The sequence below is a fragment of the Oncorhynchus clarkii genome, chromosome 1 (genome assembly GCF_045791955.1).
Source record: "Oncorhynchus clarkii lewisi isolate Uvic-CL-2024 chromosome 1, UVic_Ocla_1.0, whole genome shotgun sequence".
Taxonomy (NCBI): Eukaryota; Metazoa; Chordata; class Actinopteri; order Salmoniformes; family Salmonidae; genus Oncorhynchus; species Oncorhynchus clarkii.
The window spans coordinates 13,739,347-13,766,666 of NC_092147.1; the positions used below are offsets into that span (position 1 = coordinate 13,739,347).

Here is a 27,320-nt window from a genome sequence, read left to right on the forward strand (position 1 = left end):
ATAGACAGACTGTGTGATTTTCAATGATCGTGTCATTGTTTTTTAACTGCCGTGGGAAATTGATCATCTCTAACATGTTTATTCGCAATTACACAGAGATAACGGAACGACACGACCAGTCAGGTTAATAAACTCCAAGTGAAAATCACCAGGAAATGACACTGTTCCAAATATTGACACAGTAGTGTGAGCTTAATACCTTTCCTTTCTCCAAAGGCTTCGTACAAACAGCTTAAAGTGAATGAATGCCTTCTGACTCACAGAAGGAACATACAACTGCAGACGGAATTTCTTTCTGGGGGGGAATGTCTGCCTTCATCTGGGGGGGGGGGGGGGGGGGGGGGGGGTCTGCCTTCATCTGTGGGGGGGGGGGGGGGGGGGGGGTCTGTCTGTCTTCATCTGGGGGGGGGGATGTCTGCCTTCATCTGGGGGGGGGGGGTCTGTCTGCCTTCATCTGGGGGGGGGGGTCTGTCTGCCTTCATCTGGGGGGGGGGGGAGTCTGCCTTCATCTGTGGGGGGGGGGGGGGGGGTCTGTCTGCCTTCATCTGGGGGGGGGGGGGGGGGGTCTGCCTTCATCTGTGGGGGGGGGGGGGGGGGGGGGGGGGGGGGCTGTCTGCCTTCATCTGGGGGGGGGGGGGGGGGGGGGTCTGCCTGCCTTCATCTGGGGGGGGGGGGGGTCTGCCTTCATCTGTGGGGGGGGGGGGGGGGGGTCTGTCTGTCTTCATCTGGGGGGGGGGGGGGATGTCTGCCTTCATCTGGGGGGGGGGGGGGTCTGCCTTCATCTGTGGGGGGGGGGGGGGGGGGGGGGGCTGTCTGCCTTCATCTGGGGGGGGGGGGGGGGTCTGCCTGCCTTCATCTGGGGGGGGGGGGGGGGTCTGCCTTCATCTGTGGGGGGGGGGGGGGGTCTGTCTTCATCTGGGGGGGGGGTCTGTCTGCCTTCATCTGGGGGGGGGGTCTGTCTGCCTTCATCTGGGGGGGGGGGGGGGGTCTGCCTTCATCTGTGGGGGGGGGGGGGTCTGTCTGCCTTCATCTGGGGGGGGGTCTGCCTTCATCTGTGGGGGGGGGGGGGCTGTCTGCCTTCATCTGGGGGGGCTGTCTGCCTTCATCTGTGTGGGGGGGGGGGCTGTCTTCCTTCATCTGGGGGGGGGGGGGGGGGGGGGTCTGCCTTCATCTGTGGGGGGTGGGGGGGGGGGTGGGCTGTCTTCCTTCATCTGGGGGGGGGGGGGGGGGGGGGGGGGTCTGTCTTCATCGAGCTGCCTTTAATAAACAAACAGCTGAAATGAAACCTCTCCATTCAAACCCTACAACAATGCACATGGAAAGGCATAGGCCTACAGTACAAGAGCACAAACTATACCGTATAAAAAAATACAATACATGTAACCCCTAATATAACCAGGTAAATTGACTGAGAACACATTCTCATTTACAGCAACGACCTGGGGGATGATTAGGGGGCCATGATGGTATGAGGGCCAGATTGGGCCGTACCTTGTGGGTACATCCTAACTACTCCATAGTGACCCGTAAGGTTTTGGAAGCACATCGGATGTGTATAACCTGTCCTCAGGAGATTTACTACAGCAAAATGATCCTTTAAAGAGCAGTGGAGAATGTCACCTCGCACCAACGCTGGTCTGAGGTTACGCCAACTTTAAACCTCATGTTTATGGTTGGGCTGGGACAATACCAGGATCACAATATTTTTTACATGGCAAAAATGAAAACACGAAGCAGATCAAACTCTTTGGTCCTTTAAAAACTTGCAGTATGTAAAGTATTGTGTTCTATAGCTTTGAAAATAAATACATGTGACTGGATGACAACATAATGATGTTTGTTGCCAACATTAGGACTGTTTTCCTAAATAAGTTAAATTTGCTTCGTGTTTTGTTTGCTTGCCACAATACTAAGGAGTATCATGATACTGGTATTGTCCCAGCCCTAGTTTATGGCCAGTACCTGCTCTGCTGCCTGCTTCTGCAACAGATCTCTGAGGGAGCATCGGGCTTTGGTGAACGATGACTAGTTGGAGGTCAACAGAGTTCTGTGGGAGCATCGGGCTTTGGTGAACGATGACTAGTTGGAGGTCAACAGATCTCTGAGGGAGCATCGGGCTTTGGTGAACGATGACTAGTTGGAGGTCAACAGATCTCTGTGGGAGCATCGGGCTTTGGTGAACGATGACTAGTTGGAGGTCAACAGATCTCTGTGGGAGCATCGGGCTTTGGTGAACGATGACTAGTTGGAGGTCAACAGATCTCTGTGGGAGCATCGGGCTTTGGTGAACGATGACTAGTTGGAGGTCAACAGATCTCTGTGGGAGCATCGGGCTTTGGTGAACTATGACTAGTTGGAGGTCAACAGATCTGTGTGGGAGCATCGGGCTTTGGTGAACGATGACTAGTTGGAGGTCAACAGATCTCTGTGGGAGCATCGGGCTTTGGTGAACGATGACTAGTTGGAGGTCAACAGATCTCTGTGGGAGCATCGGGCTTTGGTGAACGATGACTAGTTGGAGGTCAACAGATCTCTGTGGGAGCATCGGGCTTTGGTGAACGATGACTAGTTGGAGGTCAACAGATCTCTGTGGGAGCATCGGGCTTTGGTGAACTATGACTAGTTGGAGGTCAACAGATCTGTGTGGGACACCACAGCATCGGGCTTTGGTGAACTATGACTAGTTGGAGGTCAACCGATCTGTGTGGGACACCACAGCATCGGGCTTTGGTGAACGATGACTAGTTGGAGGTCAAAGTTTGGATCGCTATCTGGCCCACGTCAGATTAATTATTTCCACCAGACTGTGAAAGCAGTAGCATCTACCTCTGACTGCAGTGTGTGTGTGTGTGTGTGTGTGTGTGTGTGTGTGTTTCATTACAGAGTCCTAGTGGTTTGACTCAAGAGGGCAGGGATCATAAGCAGTCTTAAATAGGGGTCTGGATGATAGTGCTCTGAGCAAAGACAGAGATGGAATGAAGGTTTAACATCATCAATCACCAAGCAGAGGGCTTTGCAGGTTAGGCTCTGACCCACAGGTGGTCCTGTTGTTTGTCTACCATCCCTGGGTTAATATGGGTTCAGAATGAGAGATGTGGAACTATGCTGGGAAAGTTCACACATTTCACGGTTGAGTGCTCTCCAACTGCTTGGAGAGTGCCGCACCAAAACCTGCCTTGCCTCTACCCTCTATCATCTATCTGATCAGTTAACACATTTCTATCTATCTGATCAGTTAACACATTTCTATCTATCTGATCAGTTAACACATTTCTATCTGTCTGATCAGTTAACACATTTCTATCTATCTGATCAGTTAACACATTTATATCTGTCTGATCAGTTAACACATTTATATCTATCTGATCAGTTAACACATTTATATCTGTCTGATCACTTAACACATTTCTATCTATTTGTAGACATTAATATATATGGATTCCTATACAGCAATATAATGCACAATGGGTGTGATGAAAAGCTCTACAACATCCTAGAACGTGTGGCTGTCTCATTTGCTGACTACACCCATTCTTCACAAGGCAGAATGAATGGCAAAGTTAGAAAGAGAAAGATGTTTTTGTTCTGAACAAAGGCCAGTGAAACTAAAATGGAGTGTAAGCAATTTCACAACGACATTCCCTAAAGACTGGATAGAGAAGAAAATACTCACTTGTGGGCTTGACATAGACTTTCAACTTCAAGCAGGGTTTACCGACAAGGTTAGGGTGTGGAGACGCTGGAACGAGAGAAAGAGAGCGAGAGAAAGAGAGAGAGAGAGAGAGAGAGAGAGAGAGAGAGAAAGAGAGAGAGAGAGAGAGAGAAAGAGAGAGAGAGAGAGATGTGTTTGTTAATGAATAACACATTCAAACACATTCAGCAACAGTTTATTTGTCAAATCTCTGAGAAAATAGCTCAAATTATACTGCCTGGGAAGAACAGTAAGTACGTTCCATTAGAGGGCTATAACTGACATGTCCCCTACACTCATTGGATCCAGATTTCACAGAGGTGATCCATCAGTCCTCTTTCAGTCCTCTTTCAGTCTTCTTTCAGTCCTCTTTCAGTCTTCTTTCAGTCTTCTTTCAGTCTTCTTTCAGTCCTCTTTCAGTCCTCTTTCAATCCTCTTTCAGTCTTCTTTCAGTCCTCTTTCAGTCCTCTTTCAGTCTTCTTTCAGTCTTCTTTCAGTCCTCTTTCAGTCCTCTTTCATTCCTCTTTTAGTCCTCTTTCAGTCCTCTTTCAACCCTCTTTCAGTCTTCTTTCAGTCCTCTTTCAGTCCTCTTTCAGTCCTCTTTCAGTCTTCTTTCAGTCCTCTTTCAGTCCTCTTTCAGTCTCCTTTCAGTCCTCTTTCAGTCTCCTTTCAGTCTTCTTTCAGTCCTCTTTCAGCCCTCTTTCAGTCCTCTTTCAGTCTTCTTTCAGTCCTCTTTCAGTCTTCTTTCAGTCCTCTTTCAGTCCTCTTTCAGTCTTCTTTCAGTCCTCTTTCAGTCCTCTTTCAGTCCTCTTTCAGTCTTCTTTCAGTCCTCTTTCAGTCCTCTTTCAGTCTTCTTTCAGTCTCCCCGCAAAATTAATTCACACCATTTTATAAGCAAGGGGCAGGATGCAATTCTTTTTTTATTTTTTTTTTGAATTTTACCCCTTTTTCTCCCCAATTTCGTAGTATCCAATTGTTGTAGTAGCTACTATCTTGTCTCATCGCTACAACTCCCGTACGGGCTCGGGAGAGACGAAGGTTGAAAGTCATGCGTCCTCCGATACACAACCAACCAAGCCGCTGCTTCTTTAACACAGCGCACATCCAACCCGGAAGCCAGCCGCACCAATGCACCTGGCCACCTTGGCTAGCGAACACTGCGCCCAGCCCGCCACAGGAGTCGCTGGTGCGCGATGAGACAAGGACACCCCTACCGACCAAGCCCTCCCTAACCCGGGCGACGCTAGGCCAATTGTGCGTCGCCCCACGGACCTCCCGGTCGCGGCCGGTTACGACAGAGCCTGGGCGCGAACCCAGGACTCTGATGGCACAGCTGGCGCTGCAGTACAGCGCCCTTAACCACTGCGCCATCCGGGAGGCCAGGATGCAATTCTGTGTGAAAACAACGGTAACCAACTTGGTATTTTGTAACACCTGAGGAGTTTTTGACCCTTGTCTTCTTGTGTAACCCTGTCTCTCTAACAGTTGGAACACGGAACACCGTGATGGCCAGGTGCTGCATGTCCTGAGACGTTAGTTTTGCTCACTAATCACTTTGCAGGCTGTAACTGTGACTGGGAGTGCTAGGAACAAAACTCCACTACTTCACGGTCCAAGTTCCTCAGTTTACTCACCCACCATATGGCTCAGTAAGGAAAAACAACAAGCAACTCAGTGCAACCTCTGATATGCTAATAGCATCACTGGAAAGAACCAAAACACCACAGCCTCGGGAATAGCCAAAGAAAGAATAGCCCGACTGCTAAATAGTCAATTAATGGTACCCGAACTATCTGCACTGACTCTATCTTGCACGAATCCTATACACATTCACATACACTATACGCACACACAGACAAAACACACGCAAACTGACACACTCTTTAACACTCATCATTTGCTGCTGCTACTCTGTTCTTTATTTTACTCTTATTATTATCTACCCTGATGCCTAGTCACTTTACCCTGCCTTCATCTACATATCTATCTCAAGTGACTCATACCTCTGCACATTGATCTGGTACTGGTACTCCCTGTATATACCTCCATTCTTGTGTATTTTATACCTTGTTACTATTTGTATTATTATTTAAAAATATTTTTTAAACTGTATCGTTGGGATGGCTCATAGGGAAGCATTTCACAGAAAAGTCTATACCAGCTGTGATATCATTTGATTTGAACCAGCGAGAGAGCCAGAGAGAGACTTTGGGCCACAGAAGGTTGGTGGCACCTTAATTGGCGTGGACGGGCTCATGATAATGACTGGAGCGGAATTGGTGGAATGGTATCAAATACATCACACATGGTTTCCATGTGTTTGATGCCATTCCATTCGCTCCGTTCCAGTGATTGTTATGAGCCATCCTCCCCTCAGCAGCCTCCACGGATTTGGACGTAGTGCTGCATTTTAACCTTGGAAAACTATTTTGTACTTTTGTCATTTCACTGTGACAAATTATGTTTTACTTTGTCTCTTGGTATCCATAAAATAACACTGTTTTACTTTGTCTCTTGTTATCCATAAAATAACACTGTTTTAATTTGTCTCTTGGTATCCATAAAATAACACTGTTTTACTTTGTCTCTTGTTATCCATAAAATAACACTGTTTTAATTTGTCTCTTGGTATCCATAAAATAACACTGTTTTAATTTGTCTCTTGGTATCCATAAAATAACACTGTTTTACTTTGTCTCTTGTTATCCATAAAATAACACTGTTTTACTTTGTCTCTTGGTATCCATAAAATAACACTGTTTTAATTTGTCTCTTGGTATCCATAAAATAACACTGTTTTACTTTGTCTCTTGTTATCCATAAAATAACACTGTTTTAATTTGTCTCTTGGTATCCATAAAATAACACTGTTTTAATTTGTCTCTTGGTATCCATAAAATAACACTGTTTTACTTTGTCTCTTGTTATCCATAAAATAACACTGTTTTACTTTGTCTCTTGTTATCCATAAAATAACACTGTTTTAATTTGTCTCTTGGTATCCATAAAATAACACTGTTTTAATTTGTCTCTTGGTATCCATAAAATAACACTGTTTTACTTTGTCTCTTGTTATCCATAAAATAACACTGTTTTAATTTGTCTCTTGGTATCCATAAAATAACACTGTTTTAATTTGTCTCTTGGTATCCATAAAATAACACTGTTTTACTTTGTCTCTTGGTATCCATAAAATAACACTGTTTTATTTTGTCTCTTGGTATCCATAAAATAACACTGTTTTAATTTTATATATTCGGTATTCATATAATAACACTGTTTTATTTTCATTAAAATATAAAATATCAGGCACCAAAATGGCCACTTTCTTGCATCAGCATTTTTGGCATTTGGTCTTTTAAAAAACGGTAGGGAATCAATCCAGATGGGAAAAGGTGTGTGGTTTGTGTTCAAGGTGGGTGTGTTTATTTGGGTTTGTATTTGAGTGTGCATATTTGGTATTTGCGCCTGAGTGCACATGGGGTGGAGAGGGGGGTGGAGAAGGGGTTGGGGGGTAGGGGGATAGGGGGTTATGGGATAGAGGGGTAGAGGGTTAGGGTTATAGGGGGGGTATGGGGTAGAGGGATGGGGGTATGGGGTAGAGGAATGGGGGAGAGGGGTAGGGGGTAGAGGAGGTTAGAAAGGTAGGGGGTAGAGGAGGTTAGAGAGGTAGGGGGTAGAGGAGGTTAGGGAGGTAGGGGGCTCAATGACTGGAAGTCTATGGGACCCGTCACTGTGCTAACGCTAGTAGCAACCCCCCCCGCCTCCGAAGCAGGAAAATGGGAAGTGGCGTGCATACCGCGACCTTGAAGTCAAAGTGGGCGTGTGTGGGTGTGATGGCCGTGTATAACCTGCTGCACCGCAGTCCGGAGCCAGAAGGACACAATTACCCCCATCAAGTTCCCTTGGCTAAATATGATTTGACCAATCAGCATAATTTGAAGCGTTCTGCATGAGGTCGCCGGTAACTGGTTTTGCACCGATCACGCCCTGTGAAGCTAAGCACCCAGCTAATAGCTTGCTGCCATTTGACAAATTTGAATTTTAATCAAGGGGTGTAAGAAAATGGGATGCGCCGGGGCGCCACACAAAAGGATGGCAGGTCAGGCACAAAACGCGTGGATGGACAAGTCAACTGGAATCTGGAGATAAACGATATGTCCGGGCTCCCCTCTGGTTAGGCCGCTGTATGTTGTGATTGGTAACAGTCTGTTTGATTATGGCTTTATTTCACGCTCCATGATCTTCCTTGTAACAGCTTAATTACATTGCTTTTGCCACGTAACTATATTTTGTTTAAATTCAACTAATTAGCGCAAGGAACCATTTGATATCAACTGGTTTGTAGTTATATTGAATTACTTCAAAGAAGTAAATAAAGTAAATAGAAGGTAAAGTTGGTTTTGATGCAGAATAATCATCTGCCACTTGTCTGTGTATACAGGCTGTGCTCTACCTCTCTGGCTCTCACACTGTGGTGTGAACAGACTGTTTCTGGTTGGTTCCTAGCCCTGGCACTAGCAGGGAGCCATGCATGAGAGCCAAATGAAACCACAAAGCAAAGCCTATTAATTAAACCCCTACCGCTATTTTGGCTTCCTCCCCTTCCTCCCCTGCTTCCCACCAAATGAGATCAAATCAACCTTCAAATGACCAGGAGACAAGTAGATCCGTCTGACATTCCCTGAACTTCATCAACTAAAGAGTGATGGGTTGACAGCGGTGAATGTTCTTTGAAGGGTTGCAGATGCTTCTGTTTGGTGTGGAAAGTCATTTCTTCTTCGCATATTCTTTTCTCTACCTAACTTGGGGACATAACCAGTGTGGGGGTGAATCAAATGTTCTACTTACAGATGTAGTAGTACTCGTGACCCGGCCGGAACTCAAACCCTAGTGAGAAGGGAGTGAAGAGCTGGAACTTCTCAGAGAACTTGAGCGGTCCGTTGGGGCTCTGTGGCCGGTTGCATTCCCAGCGCTTGAAGCCCTTCATGCGGTGGTCGCAGGTGGTGTAGCCGTCGTAGTTGACCATGAAGAGGATGTAACGCTCCATGCGCTCCAGGGGGAGCGGGTCCTCGTAGTGGGGGCAGTAGATGTCCAGGTAGTCGTTGATGGCCACCTCCACGGTGTACTCCCCATGGAGAAACCTGCAGATGAGACAGCGGCTAAATATTAACATCAACTGTTTTATAAACATGTAATATAGGCATGTACTCTAACAGAGCTCCAGATGAAACATTGTTAAAGTGGCCAATGTTGCTCCCCCTGAGTGACCCAACTAAATGACTATGAATTCCACCTAAAGCACTCTCCACGACAGACTTGGGCCCAAAACACTACCTATCAACAGCACCTATCGTCCATCTGATACATACTAATACAGATAGGTATAAAGACAGCATAACATGGTGCTAATATTCTATGGACAAAGGAGCTGGGTGAGGAGGATGAGGAAGAGGTGGTGAATTGGTGCAGAAGGAGGACAACGGCCTGGAGGCAGGGGTTCACAGAGTGAACCCCTTCATTAAGCTCTTTCACAGGGCCCTGGCTCTCGCCCAGCTATGGCCAAATGACTGTCGCCCATGGCTATTTCGATACAAATTGAGCACCTGCACGGTGGTGCATGTTTACAGGGAGCTATAATGCCCTTGCCCCCATGGCTATTCGCTCCATCGCGCGGGGCCAAGTGAAACGCAAGCACACAAATCATAGCCTAGAAGACGATTGCGTAGCTCCATCTCCACTTTCTCCAGGCCCTAGTCCTCTGTATGGCTCAATCACACTACATGTGGATTTTCCTAACAGTTTTGTGGAAGTAACAAGTCGTTTGGGGGCATCGGGGGGCACGTGCTACGCCACTGCTTATAACTATAGGTTAAGTATAACTGTAAGAAATCTAAGATGTGTCAAATAAATGATATCCAGCTCAGGGCTCAGCTCTGCATTTGGTTTGTTACCTTACTAGTTAGGTGGCTAGATGTCAAGATCAACATCCCTGTTTGCCTACTTTTATAATTTGTAAAATAACTCATTTTGGGGAAAAGTTGTAGTTTTTAGCGCCCCCTTGTGTGCACAGTCGGTAACTTCGTATTAGAGGTCGACCGATTATGATTTTTCAACGCTGATACCGATTATTGGAGGACCAAAAAAGCCGATACCGATTAAACTGCTGATTTTTATTTATTTATTTGTAATAATGACAATTACAATACTGAATGAACACTTATTTTAACTTAATATAATACATCAAAAAAATCAATTTAGCCTCAAGTAAATAAAGAAACATGTTCAATTAAGTTTAAATAATGCAAAAAAAAGTGTTGGAGAAGAAAGTAAAAGTGCAATATGTGCTATGTAAGAAAGCTAACGTTTCAGTTCCTTGTTCAGAACATGAGAACATATGAAAGCTGGTGGTTCCTTTTAACATGAGTCTTCAATATTCCCAGGTAAGAAGTTTAAGGTTGTAGTTATTATAGGAATTATAAAACTATTTCCCTCTATACCATTTGTATTTCATTAACCTTTGACTATTAGATGTTCTTATAGGCACTTTAGTATTGCCAGTGTAACAGTATAGCTTCCGTCCCTCTCCTCACTCCTCCCTGGGCTCGAACCAGCAACACAACGACAACAGCCACCATCGAAGCAGCGTTACCCATGCAGAGCAAGGGAAAGAACCACTCCAAGGCTCAGAGCGAGTGACGTTTGAAATGCTATTAGCGAGTGCTAACTAGCTAGCCATTTCACTTTGGTTACACCAGCCTCATCTCGGGAGTTGATAGGCTTGAAGTCATAAACAGCGCAATGCTTGACGCTCAACAAAGAGCTGCTGGCAAAACGCACGGAAGTGCTGTTTGAATGAATGTTTACGTGCCTGCTTCTGCCTACCACCGCTCAGTCAGATACTTAGATACTTGTATGCTTGTATGCTCAGTCAGATTATATGCAACGCAGCACATGCTAGATAATATCTAGTAATATCATCAGCCACCATGTTTAGTTAACTAGTGATTATGATTGATTATTTTTTATAAGATAAGTTTAATGCTAGCTAGCAACTTACCTTGGCTTACTGCCTTGTGGAGTGCGACGAGAGAGAGGCCGGTTGTTATTGCGTTGGACTAGTTAACTGTAAGGTTGCAAGAATGGATCCCTCGAGCTGACAAGGTGAAAATCTGTCATTCTGCCCCTGAACAAGGCAGTTAACCCACGGTTCCTAGGCGTCATTGAAAATAAGAATGTGTTCTTAACTGAATTGCCTAGTTAATAAATAAAGGTATATCAAAAAATATATTTAAAAAAATTAAATCGCCGCCTAAAAACACAGATTTCCAATTGTTATGAAAACTTGAAATCGGCCCTAATTAATCGTCCATTTCGATTAATCGGTCGACCTCTACTTCGTATATACCCCGGTAGAGAAACGGTATAAACATCTGTATACGGCCCAACCATATACAACCGTGGTTTACACATCAGAACCGTTTTCATACATGTGAAATCTGGTCTTGGTGTGTGTACTGTATTTGTACTGTGTACTGTGTACTGTGTTTCGTAATTAACCACATAAACTCTGAAGCCAATATGTGAAAAGTTTTGACACACTGACCCCAAATTCACAGACTGACCCGTGAATAAGTCACCCCCAAAGAGTCCCCATTGGACGGTGTTTCCTTATCAGTCGTGCCATGAGGCCCATAATCCTTCAAAAGGCTTTGATGGGGAGAAGTGACGACGCCATTTTGAGTCTTGTAGTGATAAACCCGTGCACAAACACCAGCCATGTTGGTGAAAGTATCGCCAGATCAGTTGCAGCTCGTGGGCTCAGAGCGTGGAAAAGTGAGGGGGCAAAGGGGACCACCAGGGGGGTAAGATGGGGGTACGGGTTATGGAGGGGGGAGAACGGAGTTGCAGGCAGGCCTGGCATCAGATGACAGCTAATCTGAGGGGGTTGGATATTAGTGTTAGAGGGGCCTATCCAGCTGCTGTGTGAGGATCTTCTCCAGTCCCCCCCCTCCCCCTCCCTGCCAGCTGCTGTGTGAGGATCTTCTCCAGTCCCCCGCCTACTACCCCCCTCCCTCTGCTACATTCCCCCCCAACCCACGTTCAGGATTCAAATAGTGCTTGCAAACTCCCTCCTTTCCCTCTCTGTTGTTTCTCATGGTTCCTCGCTGCTTTACCATCCATTAATGGCCAGTGGAAGCAGAATGCCAGTCAATAAGGGCCAGTGGAGGCAGATTGCCAGTCATTAATGGCCAGTGGAGGCAGATTGCCAGTCATTAATGGCCAGTGGAGGCAGATTGCCAGTCATTAATGGCCAGTGGAGGCAGATTGGCAGTCATTAATGGCTATTGGAGGCAGATTGAGGAAGGGTTTGATGGAGCTCGGTGACACTTTGTAGGAAATTACCTCGTTAAGCAGTCAGGTGGGAGGAGAGGAACAATATCAGATCGGAATATCAATAAAACAGCAGCCAGGGGTGTGTTGTGTTGTGTTGTGTTGTGTTGTGTTGTGTTGTGTTGTGTTGTGTTGTGTTGTGTTGTGTTGTGTTGTGTTGTGTTGTGTTGTGTTGTGTTGTGTTGTGTTGTGTTGTGTTGTGTTGTGTGTGTGTGTGTGTGTGTGTGTGTGTGTGTGTGTGTGTGTGTGTGTGTGTGTGTGTGTGTGTGTGTGTGTGTGTGTGTGCGTGCGTGCGTGTGTGTGTGTGTGTGTGCGTATGTGTGAGGGAGAACTAATGCATGCAAGTAATCTGTGGTCTTGCAATCAATCCCTCGCGCCAGCCTCAGCATTCCCCTCACCCACTGTCAACTCCATGTGGTGATTGGTGGTTCTGTTGAAGCCGTCCCCGTACCTTCCCCCGTTCAGACATTTACAGCAAATCAAACATCATCCTGGCTCCAGTTTACTCCTGTCAGGTGGGAAATGGGTTCCACCCTGATGGCTCAATAGTGTCTTGTGACAGCAGATACCTTGTCAGGACACAAACGCTGTATACAAGCTCAGACATCGCTAACGGTGCCATAGAGGATGTTGGTTTCGGCCATGATTACTACAAGTTTAGATAGCCGGCAAGACTCATTTACCAATCTGAAATGTTTTAACTGACATGGGCTAATTGAGTGACTGTCAGTGAGTGACACATAACAAAAGGAAAACTGAGTTCTGAAATTGCACCTGGTGTATTCTACTATTCTACTATCTATCAACAGTAAGTTTTTTTAAATTGAAAAACATTACAGAGGTGCGGACTCGGTGATCTCATATGTACTGTAGTTACGGCCCTGTGTGTACTAGCTAGCTAATGTGTACTCGGTAGCTAATGTGTACTAGCTAGCTAATGTGTACTAGCTAGCTAATGTGTACTAGCTAGCTAATGTGTACTCGGTAGCTAATGTGTACTAGCTAGCTAATGTGTACTCGGTAGCTAATGTGTACTAGCTAGCTAATGTGTACTAGCTAGCTAATGTGTACTAGCTAGCTAATGTGTACTCGGTAGCTAATGTGTACTAGCTAGCTAATGTGTACTAGCTAGCTAATGTGTACTAGCTAGCTAATGTGTACTAGCTAGCTAATGTGTACTAGCTAGCTAATGTGTACTCGGTAGCTAATGTGTACTAGCTAGCTAATGTGTACTAGCTAGCTAATGTGTACTAGCTAGCTAATGTGTACTAGCTAGCTAATGTGTACTAGCTAGCTAATGTGTACTAGCTAGCTAATGTGTACTCTGTAGCTAATGTGTACTCGGTAGCTGCATACGTAACAGTGGTTAACATAATGCCCTGGATCATAGCTAGTGAGCCGACTGGTATGTACGTAGCACACTGACACCCTGGATCATAGCTAGTGAGCCGACTGGTATGTACGTAGCACACAGACACCCTGGATCATAGCTAGTGAGCCGACTGGTATGTACGTAGCACACTGACACCCTGGATCATAGCTAGTGAGCCGACTGGTATGTACGTAGCACACTGACACCCTGGATCATAGCTAGTGAGCCGACTGGTATGTACGTAGCACACTGACACCCTGGATCATAGCTAGTGAGCCGACTGGTATGTACGTAGCACACTGACACCCTGGATCATAGCTAGTGAGCCGACTGGTATGTACGTAGCACACTGACACCCTGGATCATAGCTAGTGAGCCGACTGGTATGTACGTAGCACACTGACACCCTGGATCATAGCTAGTGAGCCGACTGGTATGTACGTAGCACACTGGCACCCTGGATCATAGCTAGTGAGCCGACTGGTATGTACGTAGCACACTGACACCCTGGATCATAGCTAGTGAGCCGACTGGTATGTACGTAGCACACTGACACCCTGGATCATAGCTAGTGAGCCGACTGGTATGTACGTAGCACACTGACACCCTGGATCATAGCTAGTGAGCCGACTGGTATGTACGTAGCACACTGACACCCTGGATCATAGCTAGTGAGCCGACTGGTATGTACGTAGCACACTGACACCCTGGATCATAGCTAGTGAGCCGACTGGTATGTACGTAGCACACTGACACCCTGGATCATAGCTAGTGAGCCGACTGGTATGTACGTAGCACACTGACACCCTGGATCATAGCTAGTGAGCCGACTGGTATGTACGTAGCACACTGACACCCTGGATCATAGCTAGTGAGCCGACTGGTATGTACGTAGCACACTGACACCCTGGATCATAGCTAGTGAGCCGACTGGTATGTACGTAGCACATTGACACCCTGGAACATAGCTAGTGAGCCGACTGGTATGTACGTAGCACACTGACACCCTGGATCATAGCTAGTGAGCCGACTGGTATGTACGTAGCACACTGACACCCTGGATCATAGCTAGTGAGCCGACTGGTATGTACGTAGCACACTGACACCCTGGATCATAGCTAGTGAGCCGACTGGTATGTACGTAGCACATTGACACCCTGGAACAAAGCTACTGACTCATGCGATATACCTGACTAACACATTTCTACAGGTTGTACGCACACATTCCATCTGAGATGCACACATACCATCTGAGATGCACACATACCATCTGAGATGCACACATACCATCTGAGATGTACACATACCATCTGAGATGCACACATACCATCTGAGATGCACACATACCATCTGAGATGCACACATACCATCTGAGATGCACACATACCATCTGAGATGCACACATACCATCTGAGATGCACACATACCATCTGAGATGCACACATACCATCTGAGATGCACACATACCATCTGAGATACACACATACCATCTGAGATGCACACATACCATCTGAGATGCACACATACCATCTGAGATGCACACATACCATCTGAGATGTACACATACCATCTGAGATGTACACATACCATCTGAGATGTACACATACCATCTGAGATGCACACATACCATCTGAGATGCACACATACCATCTGAGATGCACACATACCATCTGAGATGCACACATACCATCTGAGATGTACACATACCATCTGAGATGCACACATACCATCTGAGATGCACACATACCATCTGAGATGCACACATACCATCTGAGATGCACACATACCATCTGAAACACAAGCGCATGGAAAGCTGGATGCTTCTCTGATGGTTTGCTATGGCAGCCTATAAACACGCACTAGCGCCTGGCCCAGCCTCTTCAAGACGTGGATGTAGATTAAGGCAGCCCCCCACACCTCTCTGATTCAGAGTTAACTGGGTTAAATGTGGAAGACACATTTCAGTTGAATGCATTCAGTTGTACAACTGACTAGGTATCCCCCTTTCCCTTTCTGTTTCCCTTCCATGTTGTCACAACATTCTCACTGCACTCAATACAACGTGGACAAGCAAGCCCCATGCATGGCGGCCATTTTGTAAACCACCCGTCCCATTCCTCTGAGACCAGAAACACATGGTGGTGATTGATCAATTTAGCTTTCAAACTACAAAAAAAGCTGGGGTGAGTTCCTGGACTTTGAAAGCTCCCAGAGAGTTTCAGTCTTCACAGTCGGTCTGACCACCAACAAACCCCCGCGGGAGCTTAATTAATCAGGCCCAATGTTTATAAGTGCATTATAAAGTGTTTATACCTGGGTGATTTAGGAGGGCTGAACTTTAAATGCCGGCCTGGGTTTCTTGGAAGGTTTTTGAAGACCACTTTTTCTCTGATCTAATGTCTTGTCAAGCTCGGCTAGGCCCTGGCAGTGTGCTTTAACTCGGCCCCTCTTTATGACTTCATGGGATACATGTTTGTTCGTAAGGCTGTCTGCTTTTGAAGCCATGCATGCAGGAAGAAGCCGTCTGCAAAGAGAAGACGTCAAAACCAAACAAGCACATCTGATGGGACAGCATGGGTAATTTAGAACGCTATTCTGACTTCTTAAGTCTTCAGGGGGTGAAAAGGAGCTAGGATATGCTCTCTTCTGTACTATCAGGAATTCTACAATGTCTCCTAAAGCTTAAAGGGATAGTTCAATAAAATGGATATGAAAAAAACTACCACTGTAAATTGAAGCTCTATACTTTCAATGTCTAACAACGATTATGTTGTTTAAAGGGGATTTACAAAACAGACATTAAAAATGGCAATAGTGAATTTCAAAATGTCTCAGAAGATAGAGTAAACTACTGCTTTTAAAGTAAGAATATGTTAGGACAACATTGTGACCAATACCTTAAAGCTTGCAGCACCATCACCCATGGAAGAGAGCATGTGACCAACCATATCAGAACTTCCTGGCCACCTGGACTAATGAGATGACGTGAGTGGAGAGAGAAAGAGACAGGATACAATAGAAAACAGACCTTTCCCCTCCTAGCATTCCTATCCTTTTCTCTCTCTCTCTCCCTCCCTGCGGACCAGTTCACCCCACCACCAGGCATGTGCTCTCTATGCCACCTGCTCCACCCTTCCGACAGAGAACTCCAGCTGCTTGTCTGCAGAACACACTTTGCAAGACAAACCACCGGCCAGGCCGAATAAATCACAGGATGGTGGTGGTGGTGGTGGAGGTGGTGTGTGTGTGTGTGTGTGTGTGTGTGTGTGTGTGTGTGTGTGTGTGTGTGGATGGAGGCCACAAGGGGTAGAACATTTCTCTTTAGTTTGCGTCTTCAGTACCCCAGATTACTCGCCATACAGCCCTTTCATGCATCTTTAATGCCTGCACCAATCTGTGTATAGACTCTGGAAGCCTGACGTATGGTATTGTTCATTTGTTTGTGGCATTTGTCCTGGAATTCCAGGATCAACAGCAAAAAGCCGGACCAGGTTGGTTTACATTGTGAAGATTTTGGCAGAAATGGTATGTGTTTTCTGGTGGTTGCCAGGATCGGTATCCTAGACGTGAAAATGACGTTACTTATTGTTTTTTTACCTCCGCCGTCCGCCCCTCCATTTTTCACACACAGCCAACGCAAACAGGGGAATTTACTCTGCAATTAACCAATGACCTGGGCAAGTTGACTTAATACAAACAAATGGACTTAATAGCTTGACACAACCCTTTTAAACACTTCAAACCCATTTTTCATCACCACGTCATCTGATTACATTGGAGCCCCGGTCTAGGCCTTCCTGCCCACAGCAACGTCCAATCTAGGATCTAGCTAGGGCTGTAACATTTGTCACCAGTATTCTCACTCGTTTTCTGGTGCGAGCCCAATATAAGCACGTTAGCATTAGCGATTTGGCTGGAGAGTTTCCATGGACAAGTCATGTAACTGACGTCTCTCTGTGTTTATAATTGAATGAGTTGGAGGGTTGTGGTGATGGTGGGTGAGAGGGAGAGAGACAGGACAGGAGCGGGTGCTAGGCTAGGGGGGGAGAATGGCCCTTTGTGCTCTCACTGAGGCCTGTCTGGAAGCCATTTCCACGTGTTAGTCCTCTGGCCCGGCCTGCATCTGGAGCCCACCACTCACCATGTGGAACGTGTTTATTGTTCTTTGTGTCAAGCAAAAACACAGACAGGCCTCCCTCTCTCCCTCCCTACTCCCCCTCCCTGCCTGCTCTCCCTCTATCCCTCCCTCCCTACTCTCCCTCTCTCCCTCCCTACTCTCCCTCTATCCCTCTCTCCCTCCCTACTCTCCCTCTATCCCTACTCTCCCTCTCTCCCTCCCTACTCTCCCTCTATCCCTCTCTCCCTCCCTACTCTCCCTCCCTGCCTGCTCTCCCTCTATCCCTCCCTCCCTACTCTCCCTCCCTGCCTGCTCTCCCTCTATCCCTCCCTACTCTCCCTCCCTGCCTACTCTCCCTCTATCCCTCCCACCCTGCTCTCCCTCTCTCCCTCCCTACTCTCCTTCTATCCCTCTCTCCCTCCCTACTCTCCCTCCCTCCCTCCCTACTCTCCCTCGATCCCTACTCTCCCGTTATCCCTCCCTCTATCCCTCTCTCTCTATTCTCCCTCTATCCCCCTCTCCCTCTCTCCCTCCCTACTCTCCTTCTATCCCTCTCTCCCTCCCTACTCTCCCTCTCTCCCTCCCTACTCTCCCTCCCTGCCTGCTCTCCCTCTATCCCTCCCACCCTGCTCTCCCTCTATCCCTCCCTGCCTACTCTCCCTCTATCCCTCCCACCCTGCTCTCCCTCTATCCCTCTCTCCCTCCCTACTCTCCTTCTATCCCTCTCTCCCTCCCTACTCTCCCTCCCTCCCTCCCTACACATGCATGGGGAGGATGTATGGGGAGGATGTATGGGGAGGATGTATTGGGGAGGATGCATGGGGGAGGATGTATTGGGGAGGAAGTATGGGGGAGGATGTATGGGGAGGATGTATGGGGAGGATGTATTGGGGAGGATGCATGGGGGAGGATGTATTGGGGAGGATGTATGGGAGAGGATGCATGGGGGAGGATGTATGGGGAGGATGTATTGGGGAGGATGCATGGGGGAGGATGTATTGGGGAGGATGTATGGGGGAGGATGTATGGGGAGGATGTATGGGGAGGATGTATGGGGAGGATGTATTCTGGAGGATTTATTGGGGAGGATGTATTGGGGAGGATGCATGGGGAGGATGTATTGGGGAGGATGTATTGGGGAGGATGCATGGGGGAGGATGTATTCGGGAGGATGTATGGGGGAGGATGTATGGGGAGGATGTATGGGGAGGATGTATGGGGAGGATGTATTGGGGAGGATGCATGGGGAGGATGTATGGGGAGGATGTATGGGGAGGATGCATGTGGAGGATATATGTGGGAGGATGTATGGGGAGGATGTATGTGGGACATGTGTGGGAGCTGAAAGAGATTGCCGTCTCTTTTTATACTTGTGGAATGTGTTTTTTGAGTGAGGCACAAACACAGACAGCCCACCCTCCCTCCCTACTCTCCCTCTATCCATCTAACCCCCTTTCCCTACTCTCCTTACTTTCCCTCTATCCCTCCCTCCCTACTCTCCCTCTATCCCTCCATCCCTACTCTCCCTACTCTACCTCTATCCCTACTCTCCCCCTTTCCCTACTCTCCCTCCCTCCCTACTCTCCCTCTATCCCTCCCTCCATACTCTCCCTCTATCCCTCCCTCCATACTCTCCCTCTATCCCTCCCTCAATACTCTCCCTCTATCCCTCCCTCCCTACTCCCCCTCTATCACTCCCTTCCCACCCTACTCTCGCTCTATCCCTCCCTCCATACTCTCCCTCTATCCCTCACACCCTACTCCCCCTCTATCACTCTCTCCCTCTCCCTTCTCCCTACTCTCCCTCCCTCCCTACTCCCCCTCTATCACTCTCTCCCCCTCTCCCTCTATCTCTCTCTCCATACTTTAGACTTGTAGACTCTCTCTACATCTCTCTCTCTCTCTCTACATCTCTCTCTCTACATCTCTCACTCTACATATCTCTCTCTACATCACTCACTCTACATCTCTCTCTACATCTCTCTCTATCCACATATATCTCTCTCTACATCTCTCTCACTCTCTACATCTCTCTCCATCTCTACATATCTCTCTCACTCACATCTCTCTCTCTCTCTACATCTCTCTATCTCTACACATCTCTCTCTCTCTACATCTATTGCTCTCTCTACATATCTATCTCTACATTATCTTTCTCTCTCTACATCTCTCTCTACATATCTCTCTCTCTACATCCTGTCTCTCTTATCTCTCACTGTACATATCTTTCTCTCTCTCTCTACATCTCTCACTCTCTACATATCTCGCTCTTTCTCTTTCTACATCTTTCTCTCTCTTTCTCTACATCTCTCACTCTGTACAATTCAATTCAATTTAAGGGCTTTATGTCTCGCTCTCTCTGTTAGATTGTAGCTGGACAAGCAGGGAGATGTACGAGTGTGTACAGAATGTGTATGTGTGTGCGTCAAGTGTGTGTGTGTATATATGCAACTGTGTGCGCCTGTGTGTGTAGCAGCTCTGTGTGTGTGTGGCTTTGTGTGTGTGTGTGTGTGTGTGTTATAATTATCTGCACTGTGCTGTACCTTCAGCATGGCTTGAATTAACCATGAGACAGTGTTTGTGTCCTCCCTCTCTTAACATGGTGTCCTTGTTTACCCACGATCCTCTGCTGCGTAAGGCCTGGGAGAGGAGGGAGTGCCATCTCAGCTCCTCTCTTTCTCCCTGCCTCGTATGCTAATTGCATTTCCATGTCTCTGTCTGTTCTGAAAGAGCGCCAACTCACAACGTGACACCTCGTTTCCGCAGAGAACCGCCGTAGAGCAGAAATACTGTATACGTGTGAATAACAGCAACAATATGGGCCCTGCGGATGTTGTGACTGCAATTAACATGTAGACAATTGAGAGGGCCACTAAATGACTGTCTAGGGCTGGTTATACCTGAGGTAGTATGTATAAACAAAGAGCTATAGCAACACTAACATACAATCATCAATAAGACACATGAAGCATGTTCAGCAAATACTTTTAACAAGATTCAGCCACATCAAATCAGTAAAGGTGAGGCAGAGGAGATGAGGGGAGGAAGCTACAGTGGAACACTAAAGCTTACCACAAAATTACACCAATCACGGGCATCACATGGCGGCTGTCCTAACACGCTGTGACAGTTCACGACAACAAAGCTAACTCGAATGACACACAAAACGGAAAAACATTCAAATGTTTTCATGTGGGTTCCTCAAACCACTGTTACGAAAGATGCTATAAACTGTTATGTCTTTCTTCAAACTGCATTAGGAGCCTAAACTTCAAGAGAAATCACCTCATTTTCTTGATCTCAAAAGTAAAACAAAAACATTACCACCGGGGGAGTTCTTTTAGTACTCGTCTACTCATCCTCCCTCCAACCGTTCCTTCCTCTCTCCCCTGTGATAATTGTGAAAGCAATGATTCTTAGCTACTAAATGAGACGGAGAAGACACTCCTTCTGTGTACCTGCTGGCATCTGCTGAGAGAAAACCTGGCTCCGGTTTTATTATTTCACACTCCTCCAGACAAGGGAGGAATAATTACACTTCATCTTCTCACCAAACCTCCCCCATGCCCCCCTCCCCCATACCCCCACTCCTCCCCCATCCTACTCGCAACAGCACACAGCAACAGCAGAGGCAGCAGTAACAACACTGAACACAACAAAAACTAGAGCACATCTGTGACAGTTTGTGCAATCGAAACCCCCGAGTGGTCTGCACAACAGTGAGGGAGAGGAAGAGAGGTGGATAGGGGATGAGGGAGGGGGAGGAGAGGAGAGGAAGGGAGGTGAATAGGGGTTGAGGGAGGGGGAGGAGAGGAGAGGAAGGGAGGTGGATAGGGGATGATGGCGGGGGAGGAGAGGAGAGGAAGAGAGGTGGATAGGGGATGAGGGAGGGGGAGGAGAGGTGGATAGGGGATGATGGAGGGGGAGGAGAGGAAGAGAGGTGGGTAGGGGATGAGGGAGGGGGAGGAGAGGAGAGGAAGGGAGGTGAATAGGGGATGATGGCGGGGGAGGAGAGGAGAGGAAGAGAGGTGGGTAAGGGGATGAGGGAGCTAACACACACCTTGAAAGAGAGGCGGCTGACACACATACGCACACAGACACACACAGACACACACAGACACACACACACACACACACACACACACATACTGTACACACACTGCATCATCTTTCACCTGCCAGTGCATCACCTCAGGCCAAACACAGGTGAGTTAGGGCTAAGTAGCATTTAAATGGCAAATGCCTTTCAAGACCGCGGGGAACTACTCTTCTTTAGCCCACAGAGTTCCATCAATACCCCTCCGCTTGGGAATAATGGGAAGAGAAAGTGAGCACTCTTTCCAAACGCCGGACGCATCCCTCGCAGATGGGGCACAGATCAAAGTGAATGGGTATTGGCAGAGGCATGATAAATTACACTCCCCGCTTGCTCTGTCCACCCGTTCTTCTGTTGTGGCCTGTAAGGGAAACTAACTCACACCATCGCTGCAGTGGTCATTGAGTTTACCTCTGCTTAGCAGACACAACAGCTCAAGGGGTTTTAATGTATTGGAACTGACCCTGTATATAGTATGCTTACTTATTGTGTTCTTCATATGTCTTCTTATTTCTTGTGTGTTTTTTTCTAGGATTACATTATTATTGATTATTGCATTGTTGGGTTTTGAGTTTGCAAGAAAGGTATTGTACTTGTTTATGCGACATTAAAACTTGAAACTTAATGGGTTCATGTTTATAACAGGATGTAATGATTTGACTGTATGTGTATCAAACAGATTGTAATGGGGGAAGTGTTGGTTTTCAGAACACAGATTGTAATGGGGGAAGTGTTGGTTTTCAGAACACAGATTGTAATGGAGGAAGTGTTGGTTTTCAGAACACCGATTGTAATGGGGGAAGTGTTGGTTTTCAGAACACAGATTGTAATGGAGGAAGTGTTGGTTTTCAGAACACAGATTGTAATGGGGGAAGTGTTGGTTTTCAGAACACAGATTGTAATGGGGGAAGTGTTGGTTTTCAGAACACAGATTGTAATGGAGGAAGTGTTGGTTTTCAGAACACAGATTGTAATGGAGGAAGTGTTGGTTTTCAGAACACTGATTGTAATGGGGGAAGTGTTGGTTTTCAGATCACAGATTGTAATGGGGGAAGTGTTGGTTTTCAGAACACAGATTGTAATGGAGGAAGTGTTGGTTTTCAGAACACAGATTGTAATGGAGGAAGTGTTGGTTTTCAGAACACAGATTGTAATGGGGGAAGTGTTGGTTTTCAGAACACCGATTGTAATGGAGGAAGTGTTGGTTTTCAGAACACAGATTGTAATGGAGGAAGTGTTGGTTTTCAGAACACAGATTGTAATGGAGGAAGTGTTGGTTTTCAGAACACCGATTGTAATGGGGGAAGTGTTGGTTTTCAGAACACCGATTGTAATGGAGGAAGTGTTGGTTTTCAGAACACAGATTGTAATGGAGGAAGTGTTGGTTTTCAGAACACAGATTGTAATGGAGGAAGTGCTGGTTTTCAGAACACAGATTGTAATGGAGGAAGTGTTGGTTTTCAGAACACAGATTGTAATGGGGGAAGTGTTGGTTTTCAGAACACAGATTGTAATGGAGGAAGTGTTGGTTTTCAGAACACCGATTGTAATGGAGGAAGTGTTGGTTTTCAGAACACAGATTGTAATGGGGGAAGTGTTGGTTTTCAGAACACAGATTGTAATGGGGGAAGTGTTGGTTTTCAGAACACAGATTGTAATGGAGGAAGTGTTGGTTTTCAGAACACAGATTGTAATGGAGGAAGTGTTGGTTTTCAGAACACCGATTGTAATGGGGGAAGTGTTGGTTTTTAGATCACAGATTGTAATGGGGGAAGTGTTGGTTTTCAGAACACAGATTGTAATGGAGGAAGTGTTGGTTTTCAGAACACATATTGTAATGGAGGAAGTGTTGGTTTTCAGAACACAGATTGTAATGGAGGAAGTGTTGGTTTTCAGAACACAGATTGTAATGGGGGAAGTGTTGGTTTTCAGAACACAGATTGTAATGGAGGAAGTGTTGGTTTTCAGAACACAGATTGTAATGGAGGAAGTGTTGGTTTTCAGAACACAGATTGTAATGGAGGAAGTGTTGGTTTTCAGAACACCGATTGTAATGGGGGAAGTGTTGGTTTTCAGAACACCGATTGTAATGGAGGAAGTGTTGGTTTTCAGAACACAGATTGTAATGGAGGAAGTGTTGGTTTTCAGAACACAGATTGTAATGGAGGAAGTGTTGGTTTTCAGAACACAGATTGTAATGGAGGAAGTGTTGGTTTTCAGAACACAGATTGTAATGGAGGAAGTGTTGGTTTTCAGAACACCGATTGTAATGGGGGAAGTGTTGGTTTTCAGAACACCGATTGTAATGGAGGAAGTGTTGGTTTTCAGAACACAGATTGTAATGGAGGAAGTGTTGGTTTTCAGAACACAGATTGTAATGGAGGAAGTGTTGGTTTTCAGAACACAGATTGTAATGGAGGAAGTGTTGGTTTTCAGAACACAGATTGTAATGGGGGAAGTGTTGGTTTTCAGAACACAGATTGTAATGGAGGAAGTGTTGGTTTTCAGAACACCGATTGTAATGGAGGAAGTGTTGGTTTTCAGAACACCGATTGTAATGGGGGAAGTGAACTTGTACGTGTCAGCAGCAGGGACAGAATTTCCTTAAGCTGCAAAGGAAATATTAACCTATGAAATGAATTCAAAGTATAGCAAATCCTGCGCCAAAGCATGACTCTTTACACTTTCAGTGATTGAATATACAGAAGAAACTTATCCACAGATCCAGTCTGGTACTTCCCATCTGGAATGTATGAGAACTTCTAAAGGTCTCAGTGAAAAGCATCTTCTGAGCTGTATTACAGTAATATACCTTAAGTTTGCTTCGCCAAGTCTGACATTTACTGGCATGCCTAAGCACAGAATTTACTACCTGCATATATACAATATGGCTACAGAGCCTGCTGGGTTTTGCTGCCATGTTTGCTCCTTCCGTTGTGGTTACACGATTTATGGATCCCAAGGAATCTGTTATCTATTTAAGATGACAACAGGGATAAAGTAGCAGGACCTTTTATGGATATTCCTGAGTTGGTGAGTTTAGGGACTGGGGTTTCTATAACCTTTGCCATTAGAAGTTATTGAGCTCAACTATAACTGTACTGACCGATCAGAGGTGTAGAGTTGATGACCGCAATGTTGTCTGATCTACTAATGATCATGTTGATCAGCTATTTACGTTTATGATGACTATAAACCTTGACAAAAATGTCTATCATTCCGGGCCTCCCGGGTGGCCACGACCTGGAGGACCATGGGGCGGCGCACAATTGGCCCAGCGTCGTCCGGGTTAGGGAGGGTTTGGCCGGCAGGGATATCCTCGCCTCATCGCGCACTAGCGACTCCTGTGACGGGCCGGGCGCAGTGCACGCTGAGCAGGTCGCTAGATGTACGGTGTTCCTCTGACACATTGGTGCGGCTGGCCTCCGGGTTTGATGTGCATTGTGTCAAGAAACAGTGCGGCTTGGTTGGGTCGTGTTTCGGAGGACGCATGGCTCTCGACCTTTGCCTCTCCCAAGTCCGTACGGGAGTTGCAGCGATGAGACAAGACTGTAACTACTACCAATTGGATACCACGAAATTGGTATCCAAAAAGACAAAGAACACATACTGGAACTGTACAGAATTATTTAGAGGGGGACTGATTGATTTCTACTGTACATGAACTTACCGAGAGGCTTAGTAGACATTTCCGATACAGATGTAGAGATTAATAAGGCCAGGTAATCAAGCTATCATCTGTTTAGGACAAGACATCAGGTACCTGTCAAAGGCTTAAAATGAAAATGAAGTATCACAGCTGTTGGTGTGAGTCCCAGGGAAGGTCTCCGCTGAGTCCCAAGGAAGGTCTCCGCTGAGTCCCAGGGAAGGTCTCCGCTGAGTCCCAGGGAAGGTCTCCGCTGAGTCCCAGGGAAGGTCTCCGCTGAGTCCCAGGGAAGGTCTCCGCTGAGTCCAAGGGAAGGTCTCCGCTGAGTCCCAGGGAAGGTCTCCGCTGAGTCCCAGGGAAGGTCTCCGCTGAGTCCCAGGGAAGGTCTCCGCTGAGTCCCAGGGAAGGTCTCCGCTAAGTCCCAGGGAAGGCCTCCGCTGAGTCCCAGGGAAGGCCTCCGCTGAGTCCCAAGGGAAGGCCTCCGCTGAGTCCCAGGGAAGGTCTCCGCTGAGTCCCAGGGAAGGTCTCCGCTGAGTCCCAGGGAAGGTTTCCGCTGAGTCCCAGGGAAGGTCTCCGCTGAGTCCCAGGGAAGGCCTCCGCTGAGTCCCAGGGAAGGTCTCCGCTGAGTCCCACGGAAGGCCTCCGCTGAGTCCCAGGGAAGGCCTCCGCTGAGTCCCAGGGAAGGCCTCCGCTGAGTCCCAGGGAAGGCCTCCGCTGAGTCCCAGGGAAGGCCTCCGCTGCATTCAGCGTTGTTATGATTTATCAGGCTTTAAGCTAGCAACAACAAAATGCCAGCAAACCAGACATCTTTCCGCTTTGGATAGGGCTGAGTTAGAATACTTCCGTACTTGACTGACTTCATGTGAAGAAGTTTCTATCGAGAGGTCTCTAAAACATGCACTAATATATACCGAACAAAAATATAAACGCAACATGCAACAATTTCAAAGATTTTACTGAGTTACAATTCATATAAGGACATCAGTCAATTCAATGAATTCAATGAATTCATTAGGCCCTAATTGATGGATTTGACATGACTGGCAATACAGATAATGCATATGTTGGTCACAGATACCTTAAAAAAAAGTAGGGGCTTGGAGTAACCAGTCAAGATCTGGGGTGGCCACTATTTTCCTCAAGCAGTGAGACACATCTCCTTCGTATAAGCAGTCTAAGACACTACATCTCAGTGCTAGAGGTTTCACTACAGACTAGGGTCTGTAGTGAAACCTCTAGCACTGAGATGTAGTGTAGTTCGGTTCCAGGCTGTATCACAACTGGCTGTGATTGGGAGTCCCACAGGGAAACACACAATTGGCCCAGCGTCATCCGGGTTAGGGTTAGGTCGAGGTAGGCCGTCATTGTAAATAAGAATTTGTTCTTAACTGACTTGGCTAGTTAAATAAAGGTTAAATAAAAATTCAATTAAAACATCAGGCTGTTGATTGTGGCCTGTGGAATGTAGTCCCACTCCTCTTCATTGTGAAGTTACTGGATATTGGTGGGAACTGCTCAATGGGTGACATGTCTGGTGAGTATGCAGGCCATGGAAGAACTGAGACATTTTCAGCTTCCAGGAATTGTGTACAGATCCTTGCGACATGAGGCTGTGCATTATCATGCTGAAACATAAGGTGATGACAGCGGATGAATGGCACGACAATGGGCCTCAGGATCTCGTCACAGTATCTCTGTGCATTCAAATTGCCATCGACAAAAATGCAATTGTGTTTGTTGTCCATAGCTTATGGCTGCCCATACCATAACCCCACTATGGGTTACTCTGTTCACAATGTTGACATTGGCAAACCGCTCGTCCACACAACGCCATACACGTGATCTGCAGTTGTGAGGCCGGTTGGACGTACTGCCAAATTCTCAAAATCGACGTTGGAGGCAGCTTTTGGTAGAGAAAGTGGCTAGTGAGATCTGCAGGACACCAATGTCATTTTGCCATCAGACGGGGACAACATGGTGACTAATGTATTGTGGGTTGGAGGG

General features: G+C 46.6%; 1 protein-coding gene across 1 annotated transcript in view; it reads right to left on the reverse strand.

The window, feature by feature from the left end:
- LOC139415209 (ephrin-A2-like) overlaps positions 1-27,320 on the reverse strand; it is a 208,189-nt gene that overhangs the window by 2,718 nt on the left and 178,151 nt on the right. The window contains exons 2-3 of the mRNA XM_071163116.1: positions 8,543-8,835; positions 3,674-3,739 (exon numbers count right to left, since the gene is read on the reverse strand). Coding sequence (XP_071019217.1) covers positions 3,674-3,739; positions 8,543-8,835 — 359 coding nt within the window. The remainder of the gene's footprint in view (positions 1-3,673; positions 3,740-8,542; positions 8,836-27,320) is intronic.